The 11302-nt window shown below is 36.5% G+C and overlaps 1 protein-coding gene and 1 long non-coding RNA gene across 2 annotated transcripts in view; one reads left to right on the top strand and one right to left on the bottom strand.

Annotated features, from left to right (window-relative positions):
- The window catches only part of LOC125614356, a 15823-nt gene extending 11004 nt beyond the window's left edge, over window positions 1–4819 (bottom strand). The window contains exon 1 of the long non-coding RNA XR_007344966.1: window positions 4718–4819. This is a non-coding gene — a long non-coding RNA (uncharacterized LOC125614356). The remainder of the gene's footprint in view (window positions 1–4717) is intronic.
- Window positions 1–11302, top strand: part of F9 (coagulation factor IX) — a 32604-nt gene that overhangs the window by 13240 nt on the left and 8062 nt on the right. The window contains exons 5-6 of the mRNA XM_015498027.2: window positions 5635–5763; window positions 7805–8013. Of these exons, the coding sequence (XP_015353513.1) occupies window positions 5635–5763; window positions 7805–8013 (338 nt within the window). The remainder of the gene's footprint in view (window positions 1–5634; window positions 5764–7804; window positions 8014–11302) is intronic.

Below are 11302 nucleotides of genomic sequence, written 5' to 3'. Positions count from 1 at the left end.
AACAGGGATGAGAGGTGGGAGGGAAAGGGAGAGAGAAGGGAAATTGCATGGAAATGGAAGGAGACCCTCAGGGTTATACAGTGGAGGGGGTAGAGAGAGAGGAGGGGAGGGGAGGCGAGAGGTGGGGAGGGGGGATGGGGGAGGATGGGAAAGGCAGGGGAGCACAACAGACACTAGTATGGCAATATGTAAATCAATGGAGGTGTAACTGATGTGATTCTGCAATCTGTGTATGGGGTGAAGGTGGGAGTTCATAACCCACTTGAATCAAAGTGTGGAATATGATATGTCAAGAAATTTGTAATGTTTTGAACAACCAACAATAAAAAATTTAAAAAAAAGAATTACAATAGATCAACAAATTAAAAAAAAGAATTCAGTCATCTCTGCCACTTCTAAAGAATACAAGAAGTATTTTCCCACAGTAAGATAGGGATAAAAAGAAAAAACTCACAAGCAATAAATATTTGGTTTTTTTTTTTTTTCACTTTTGCAGCACATCACAGACACTTCTTATTTACTGTGTATTTCTGTGCGGTGGTAGGGATGTTGAATTTAACTGAAGAATGTTGAATTTAACCATTTTGTGGTAAATGTGTTAAATAGAAAATCTTTTGTTCAAGTTTTTCTTGGCACATCAGTAGATATACCAGGGAAGGTGAAAGCAGGGTAAAATAAAACAGAATGTGATAACTTTTATCAGTAGGCACAAAAGGAATTAGAAAGTGTTCATGGTAATATGCTTGTACTGTAGTGATGAGCTTGATGCTCTTCAACAGAATGTCTAGGCACAGAGACCAACTTCAAGATCAGAGAGAACCCACGCTCAACATAGTATGTGACATCTAAGTGCTCAATAACTGATGAATGAGTGCCATTCTGATTGTTTCTTAGGTCGTGCCTTATTGACCCTTTATTGATCCAGAATTCCTTATGCTATTGTTCTGTTTCTAGAATCCTGAGCCTTTTACCTGAAGGTTAAAAAAATGCTGAATAGGCAGCAATATTTCCCATCACATGCACAAACCAAGTCAGAGATCAAGAGTGGCAGTAACATTCTGGTTCACAAAGGGCAATGACAAATGTTCCTCATTTTCCCAATGATCAAGAGGTCTGGTTACTTAGTCAAGGACACAGAATGGGAATTGGGAAAAAAAAAACAAAAAAACACCACATTTATTCATTCCCATTGTGCATTCCCTGGGACAAAACAAGGCTACTCCTACCACCCACCTCTGTTAACTTATCACAATCTCATATTGACTGAACACTTTCCACAGGTGGTATTTGATTTGGCTGAACACCTTAGCATTTCTTGTAGCAGCAATATGATAGCCAGAAACAAGCAAAGAGCTAGGGATATTATCAGCATTTGTTAAGAAAAATAGTCCTAAAAATAAGTAAATAAAAAAGACAAAATGTCATCTTTTTGGATCACGCACTTGGTGGATTATTGGTAGCAAAGATTAAAGCTCAGACTGGTCCCTTTGTTCACCTGATGAGAGCTGATTTGCCTCCCTTTATTTCCTAAAGTATCAGTAAGGACTATGAATTAATTATTAATTTAGCTGTGTGCTAGCATATATAAATGAGAGTTTTAAAATTTAGATTTACCACTTAAAAATTCATGATATTCTCCAATACCATATAGTCACTCTGCTAGCTTGAGTTCCCCCATAATAAAGAACCTCTTAACATAAGTTTATTTACTAGAATGTGAAGTCCTAGGGGGAAAGTGTTAGGGACAGGAGAGTGAGTCTGTGAGGAAAGGAGAACCAATAAGAGAATCAGTAATACGATTACTTGCCTATGACTGTAGCTGTCTGCTGGATCTCCTGGGATTATCTTCAAAAGCCAGGTGCACTGATCTCAGGATAGTCCACCTGAAAGACAAGAAGAGGTGAAATAATTTATCCATCAGCATCTCTCCCATTGGTCAAAAGTTCAGCCTATAGGACATTACCATTTCCCAACTGGGTATGCTTGGGCACCCAGAGAGTCATATAGCATCCCACACCTCATCAGGGAAGCCCCAAGGCAAGATGTGAAAGGCACCTAGACCAGATATAAGCCAAGATGATTCAAAGCTGTTCTCACGTGAAGTCAGTAGAAGTACATGTAGAGCTCATCACTACAGTACTAGTAAAAGACAGATAAGGTTGAGAGGTGGTAATAAAGGTGGTACACGGAGGCATCTAATATAGTCACTCATTGTCAAACTGTCCATGATAACTGCACCAAGCATTTCTAAGCATTTCTATTGAAAGGTGTACAGTAGTTGAGTATATAAATAGAAGGTGTCTTATATTCACTGGATTCTGATACTGTGCTAGAGATAGAGGCCCAAGGGCAGAGCCTACTTTTCTTAACTCAGCAGGTCTCACTAGTAAGCCCTGAACCATGCTACTTTCTGTTATTGAGATGGCATAGGAGAAACAAAAGAAAGCACAATAATCTGAAAATACAAAATAAGATGGCAGGAATAAACTGACTATACTAAGAATCACAATTAATGTGAATTGGGGTTCAACTAAACTATTAATGACAATGTTCAGTATGGAGTTAAAATTTAATTGCATATTGTTGACAAAAGAGATCCCTAAAATAAAATTACACCAGGAGACTAAAAGAAATGGATATAAAAAGAATTATCAGGTAAATGTTAACAGAAAGAAAACCAGCAAAGCAATTCTAACATCAGACAAAATAGAATCCAAGATGAAAAGCTTTACAGGAGACAAAGAAAGATATTTCATATTAATATGGGAGATTTCACAGGAGAGTAAGAATGGAATGCTTAGCACTGTCAACACATAATATCTTTAGCATTTAAAAAGATCCTATTTTGTCCTCTTGTGTTTTATACTTATCTTCATGTTGCTTATAGGCCCTTATGGACTCCCCAACACTGCTATTTCTAGAGATCTCCAGCTTCTACTTCTGGAGGTAACTTGTCAAACTGGCTAGCTCTGGAAGCCAAGCAACTTCTAGAATAACTAAGCAACAAATACTACACCTCAGTGTAGACGGCAGTATCTACAGAAAATTAAGAGATTGTTGCTGCTTTTCTTGTTTGCTAAAAGTAGTAAAAGTGTAATTTTCAGAAAAATGATCGCACATATAGAAAACCCAAAGCACCTAAATAATTCGAAGAAATAATATATATAGAAAGGCTGCTGGACATATAGTCAACATACAAATATTGATTATGTGCCTATATACAGCAAGAATTTTTAAAAAGTTTGTTTTTTTTATTTGCCTGATATATTTTATTTTCTGTAGTATGCAATACAAATTTACATGTGTATGCAATATAATTGTCACCAACAAATTTAAATAATATTTTTAAAAGCACTGAGTACATGATTACATGTTAGTAAATATCAGTTTCCAGGTATTTATGGGAGAAGATTGAATGTTAATGTATGCACATGTAGCTTTCTTATACTGATATTTTGCATTTCAATGTGGAGCTATTAAAAATGATTCTGTTGACAAAATGGATCAAACAAACAATAAATAACAAAATAAAGGCGATATCACAGAGTATTGGTTAAGGTCACTAGCTTTTAAATCTGGATGGAACTGCATATCAATTTAACTCTCTGAACTTTTAATTTTCCTTATTTGTAAAATATGGATATGTTCTGACTAGATTTTTTTTGAAACTTAGGCAAAAAAGAAATATACTGGAAGGAGAATTTACAGAATTTATGAGAAGTCTGGAGAACTGTGCTCAGAAAATAGTATAGAACAATGTTAAAATGAAGGAAAGAAATACAATGAAGTCATACACAGGACAGTTGGATTAGGGGTGTCCCTTCTGCCCTGGGTTTGAGCTCTATGATGTGTCAGCTTCTTTGATCATACACTCCAAATTCAGAGGCTCAGATGGGAGCATCCGGTTTTCCAAGCTTGGTTACATGGTCAAACCAAGACTAAAAAGAAGTTTTATAATAGAATAAAAAATTAATGCTTAGGAATGAAAGTAATACATATGTGAAAAAATTCTACACAAAAATATGGAACATTTTGAGAAAATTAAGGAAGATCTAAATAAATGAATGGATAGGCTATCTTCATGGATTAGTGGATACAATACAGTAAATATAACAATTATCTCCTAATGGATTCAGTGCAACACCAATCAAAATTCCAGCAGGCATATTTTTTGTATACATGGAGTAGGACTACCAAGCTAGTTCTAAAATGTAAATACATGGAAATACAAAGGGCCAAGACAATTTTGAGAAAGAATAAAATTGTAGTAGTAAAAGTACTACTACAAGAGTTAGAGAGACATGTTAATTAAGATGGTGTAGTATTAACACAAGGGTAGACAATAGATCAATGGAACACCAGAGAGTACAGAAACATACATACACTCATATGGAAACTTGATTTATGACAGAGGTGCCACTGTAGGGAATGATTGCTCTTTTAACAAATAGTGAGGGATCAATTATATATCCATAGAAGGGCAAATACATCCCTACAACATACCATGTATCATAATCAAATACAAGTGGATTCAAGATCTATATGTGAACCATAAAACACTAAGTTTTTAAATTCATGAACTTGGGATAAGCAAAAAGTCTCTTAAATAGCATATAAAAAGTATGCACCACAAAGGAAAAAATGATAAAATGACACTAGAGAGAAAAGTCAAGTCACAGAGTGAAAGAAGATATTTGCGCCCACCCACNGGAAGCACTTCTTATTTTTCTCTTGTCTTTATTCCTGAATCCTTTATCTTTTCTGACTCCCAATCTCCAAATCAACTTTTCTCTTTCTTACTCCCTCTCGGTCATTTCCCTGTCTCTTATACACTGATGGTAGAAATTTAAATTTATACAATTGCTTCAGAAAATTGTTTGGCAGTATCTACTAAACCTAAACATATGATCCAATAATTTGACTGATACACATAAATCCAGTAAAATCACATTCTTATATTACCAAATTTATGTATAAAATGTTTATTAAACCATTATATATAAAAGCCAAAAACTGAAAACAACACAAATATCTATTAATAGTAGAATGGCTGAATAAAGTTGTAATAGTAACGATGGAATACTACACAACAATGTGAATAAACTGTAGCAATACAAAATCACATAGATGAATCTATAGTTAAAATGTTAAATGAAAGATACAGAAGAGTACATATTGTGAGTATTTATATGAAGTTCAGGAACTGGTAACTTTTGAAAAGGAAGAAAGATGGAGTGATTAGGAGGGAGTGTCAGGAGAATTTGGGGGGTTTTGATAATGTCCTATGTATTGATCTGTGCAGCATTTAAACAGATTCATTTGCTGTGTGAAAATTCATACAAAAGTTTTATATTCTTTTCTGAATTTGTGTTACATTTCAATAAGTAGGATTTTAATTGCAGTCCATGATTTAATGAAAATAGAATATCTAGTCATTTAGCTTTACACCAAATCTAAATACTACTGCCACTATTTTATGCCTGAAAATATTATTTTTCTTCCCGTTATTTACTCCAGGCTCCCAAGCTTCTCACCATAAATACTCCCAGCTTATATTTGACCCATATGTGAGTCAGTAGTTCCATGTACTTTTCAGAAAGGCGTGTTAAATGGTGCTATTTTGCTTTCTTCCAGATGCAACATGCAACATCAAGAATGGCAGATGCAAGCAGTTTTGTAAAACAGGCACTGATAGTAAGGTGGTTTGTTCCTGTACTGAGGGATACCGACTTGCAGAAAACCAAAAGTCATGTGAACCAGCAGGTCAAAATCTAAATAAGTTTTTTTTTTTTTTTAAGAAAATATATACTTTAACCTTTGGCATTTTAACTCCCTAATTTTAATCACTACTTGCACGTACTTCCTTTGAAATCAAACAAAAGATCAGTAGCATGAAATGGACAAATTATTTTTCAAAATTATATCATCAATTTAAATATAAATTTTGTTATTATCCACAGTCTTTTTTGTGTCAATTTTTTTTCTCTGACCTTTAAATCACAAAGCAATTGATTTGTGAGATTTCTGTATATATTTGTAATTCATCAAGTCAAATTAATGTAGTAATATAGTACTGTACCAGAAAAGATTCACAAATAATTGAGTGATGGACTTCTAGTAGAAGGCTGGTGAATTTTAAGCATGAGACTGTCAGGGCCTGACTAGTGTATTCTAAGAAAGTTATTTCCTGACTTTGAGCCTTAAGCTGAGTGTCAGAATGTTTCCAGCAACTAACTGTTTAAGTTCTGCTAAGCTGATCAGCACTATGTTACAGAAGGAATAAAGCAATGTTTCTCAGTCATGCTGACCATGCCACCACGTTGACAGTTGATTGGTATATTCAGCACATCTGTACTCCACTCTCATGCTGCTCTTCTCTGAAGACAAAGGCAGTAGAAACTTTGTTCTGAAAAACATTAGGCTCTGCACGATTAATTATATTTGATGAATGAGACACTTTTTTGAAGCAAGCTACATATAATTTCTTTTGCATTTCTAAAGCCTGCTATTTTATTAAATTGGTGCATTAAATCATGCACCATTCCTATGTAATTGGGTTCAATACCTAATTCAGCAATGCATCAGGCAGAGGAAATTAAAGTAAGGACCAGAATCCAGGAATATACATACTGCAACTAAAATAAAGAATCTCTAATGCTTTAGGGCCTGTCCACCTAATCTTCTGCCTGGTTCTTCACATATACTGCCTTAAAGCTTTCCTTCCTGGGAGGAGTGTGTGTATATATATGAGTGTACACACACACTTGTGTATTTAACTTTAAAAAGCTACTTTCCAGTGTAGACAAATGGCATAGTAGCTAAGCCCTTATAAGCCCTTCTATAAGAGAGAAAAAGAATTGAGAGCCACCTCCAACTATTATGAGTTATATTTGAATGTAGCCTTTGCTTTAGCAGAATAAGTAGGCCAAACCTAAAATAAGCTTTTCTGCCTTTTCAAAGATAATGGTCCCTTTTCTCTCACCATTGTTGATCATGTATATTTATACATAAGTATTTTGAAACTAATTTCCTGTTTTCTCAACCACATGCTGCCTTCATGATACTTTCCCACAGCTGGTTGCTATAGAAATGTCTGTTATAAGGAAAGTGGCTAGGAGGAAAGTGAGAAATGAAAATGAAGTATAAGGTGACTTTGTTTGACTACAAATTTCCATTTTGGTAGTCCCCAGTGTAGCTGTAGATGATTGGGGGCCAGGGGACAGGGAATAAACCAACTCAAAGAGGTGTTCAGGTTCCAGGTAAATACAGCTGTGATAATCATATTAGTAAACTTTTTGGTTAATAATTGACAGCCAGGTAATTGAACCAAAATGATCTCACTTCAACAAACACATGAAATCCACCTTGGATACTAGAGGGCATTCTAGTCAAGAAATCCTGTTAATGATAACCAGCAGAAGTTCCATTCACTAATTAGTCCCATTAATCTAATGGCACAAAGCACTCAACTTCCATTCAGGGACAGCACCTGGAAGTACAACGTTAGTAAAGAAACTAAACAAAGTCATTAGACTTTTTATAAAGTCCTACCAAATTTGATTCCAGAACACCTATTTCCATCAAGATGATGGATTCTGGAGCCAAATGTTCTTTCCATGAAGGTTTTGAAAACTTTCCATGAAAATAATGCAATCAACTATATTCATTGATTAGATTTTTTAATGTTGATGGGCCTGCTTCTCAGAAGTGACAGGGATCGGCCTCATTCTCCATTTTCATAATATATCTTCCATTAGCCAATGAAAAATATTGGAATACTAATATTTTTTTTCTATTTTTCTAGTGCCATTTCCATGTGGAAGAATTTCTGTGTCATACACTTCTAAGAAGCTCACCCGTGCTGAGACTATTTTTTCTAATATGGACTATGAGAATTCTACTGAAGCTGAAGAAGGCATTTTGGATAACATCACTCAAAGCACCGAGCCATCTAATGACTTCACTCGGGTTGTTGGTGGAGAAAACGCCAAACCAGGTCAATTCCCTTGGCAGGTACTCTATACTGATAGTGTGTCAAAACTGGAGTTCAGCTGGCAAAAGACAGGCCAGGTGGGAAGCTGAAGCTAGGCCACTGGCAAGACCTGTGAGGGTGAGACAAGTATTTAGTTAAGTTTCAGCAGTAAGCAACATGACAGTCCTGATAGATGAGCATGTGGGGAAAGAGAAGTCCAGGGACAGCTACCATTAAAGGTCAAGAAGAATTTGGCATCAAAGAAAGAACACAGCAAGATTCCAGCAAGCAATTAACTGGTCAACAATAGGGAGGTCTGGAAGAGAGGTCACAGGTACTAGAGTTCAAGGTACTGCTCCAGCTCAGCCCCTGGGGAAACTGGTGAGAGTCAAAAAGTTTCTTGGCCCAGAGAAACTGGATTATTTTTAAGGGAGCAAAGGACTCGTGTAGGAAGGATTAAGGCAAGAATAGTTCTTAGAGTCAGGACATGAAATGGGGGCTTGATCCAATACTCACCTGGTTTTCAGTGTGGTAGCAGTAGAGTCACCTGGGAACTTATTAAGAATGCAATTTCTCATGCTCCACCACAGATCTACTGAATCAGAATCACTTGTGTGGGGCCCAGCATCTGTGTATAAGCAAGCCCTCCAGGTGATTCTGAGGCACACTTACAATTTGAAAATCACTGGTGCAAAGGAAACAAACATATTACATAATCCAGCATTCAAAACACCAAACAGTGGACTCTTTCTACCTAGTTTCTTCCAGGGTGTTCTACAGACAACCTACATAAACAGAACTACCTATGCACATTTTTATGTAACTACCAACAGCTAGATTTGTAGCAAAACCAGGGTTGTAACTATGCCTATAGCTAAAGCCTAAGTGATTCCATCTGTGAGAAGGGATAAGCCACCTCCTCCCCACCTCAAGGCAAGGAGCCAGGCTGGTCCTTATGGAAAGTTGTGCTGTCCAAAATGGTAACCACTAGCCACATGTGGTTACTTAAATTAATTATGAGTAAGTAAACTTACAAACTCAATTCTTTAATTACACCCACCACATTTCCAGTGCATAATAGCCACATGTAGTGAGTGCTACTATACTGACCAGGGCAGGTGTAAATAGAATACTTACATCACTGCATAAAGGAGAGTGCATATATATATTAGTTTAGTCTAATTTAAAACTCCCTAGTGGCCACGATCATATTTGGTAGTTATTTCAAGGATGCTTCACTCCAAAATATTTTCTCTACTGAGGTTTGAAATTCTGCCATCACAGAGTGGTAGCTTTAAAGACTTTGCAATCATCAAATGGGTAACAATTAAAGCCAGATAAATGTCTCCAGGTTTAACACCACTGAAATTTTCTTAGACTAGCTATGTATCTATCCATTCTTCAGAATACTTGCCATTTTCCAACATAATAAATGAAAGATATTAAACATAGACCTCAGGACATGGGGACATTGTAGAGAAAGGTACCACAGGGTAATACAACATTACAACCATTTCCTTCCTTTTGTCTTTGCTTTTTTTTTTAAAACAGTATTTTGTTGGACCTGATCTTCTAGCCAATAAATTACACTGCATGTCCCTGTGTCCCCACTTAAAGGCACCCTACCAGTGCCCTTTCCCTCACCTACCATACCACCCTCCCTTTATTCATCCACGTCTTTACCATTCTTTGTAGTCCTGCTAAAATTGACCTTGTCCACTCACCTTTCTTTGAACAACCTCTTTTTGGTACACTCTGATTATATTTTCATTCTTCTTAACATCCACATATCTCATTCTCTTTTTCTTATTTGCACTTTCATTCGTTAAGTATGTGATTTACATGAATAAGGTGGTTATAACAAAAGATCCTACTTTATGACAATTATCCTCCTTGGGCTTGTGGGACATAAAGCAGTGTTTATAGTAGAGAAGCCAGGGGGCCTGTGTTATTAGTTCAGAACATCACTTCTTTTTTTTTTTTTTTTTTTTTTTGGAGTGCTCTACCACTGAGCTACATACCTAGCCCCATTGCTTTCCCGTTTAAAAAATCCAACTTCTTTTTAAATCCCAGGATGCATGCATTGTGAGTTTAGCATTGCCCCCTTGTCATCCCAGAAATGAAATGGCTAATATAATTAAATGAGAACCAAAACAGGAGAAGGGGTGGATAAAGTCTCTATTTAGTCACATAATGTCTATTTCCCACCAATCCTCTTTAAACCAGATGCTTGGCAGTGTTTTAACAAATACAATGCCTTTCCTAAAAGAAAGCAACTTGGGCAGACATTTTATTTCCTTTTTAAGTAGAAAAGACTAATAGATTGTGGTTGCAGTTCTGTGAGAAGATATGATACACATCATTCCAAATCTTTTTGTATTCTTCTCACTGCACACTTACAAAAGACCTGTGGTCTTTTCCTGTCCTGCCTAGCTAAGATCATTTGGAATGTTCATGATTACTCACAAATTCATGTGTGCACACATGTTCACTCCCTATTTCTCCCATATGCACTAAGACTACTGACTATGGGTGTACCAAGCACTAGATTTTCTTCTTTTCCAAAGGCAAAGTACTAAGCTTTTTCTAGTATACTTGAGAAAGACTCTACACTGTTTCCTTCCTCAACAGAGAATGTTCTCTCCACACCTACCCAGTTCCCCAGGAAAGGTTATTGGTTTTCAAAACTTGGAGATTACCTGAATGTCCAAAAGGCACTTTTAGACAAAGATGAACAGTAAATAAAACAAGCCAGAATCTTTCCTCCTTGGTGGAAAGGCCATCTCGGCCACACCACGGTTAATGTATAGAATGGGAAATACTAGATGTGTTGCAGACAAGATTGCAACCAGGGTCTGGGGTTGTAGCACTGTGATAGAGCACTTGGGTAGCTTGTGTGAGGCACTAGGTTCAATTTTCAGCACCAGAAATAAATAAATGAATAAAATAATCAACATCTAAAAAAATTTTTTTAAAGACCAAGAAAAAGGAAACAACAACTGAGGTTTCAGTGGCCACCATATTATACTTCTGGCTCTGAAATATGAAATACTACTTAGAATATCATCTGGAAAAGAGTGTGTTTGGAAGTGCTCATGTTTCATACAAGCCTTTCTATTCAGAATTGATTCTTTCATCTTTCAAATTGGCAGGGGTGAGGGATAAAGTGATCACTCAGGGTGAAGAAATCCCACAAAGAAGGACATAGAGTTCACTTTCACCAGGAGTAATGAACAGTTTGAATGGACTGAGAAAGCTTTTTTTAGTCTGTCAAAAGAAAAAGGTGTCGGTGAGCTGTCAGCGAGACCCATGGGGGGCGGGGGGGGCGGG

Source organism: Marmota marmota, unplaced genomic scaffold, assembly GCF_001458135.2.
Source record: "Marmota marmota marmota unplaced genomic scaffold, marMar, whole genome shotgun sequence".
Taxonomy (NCBI): domain Eukaryota; kingdom Metazoa; phylum Chordata; class Mammalia; order Rodentia; family Sciuridae; genus Marmota; species Marmota marmota.
Note: the sequence above shows the minus strand (reverse complement) of the source record. Positions and strands in the feature narration are given on the sequence as shown.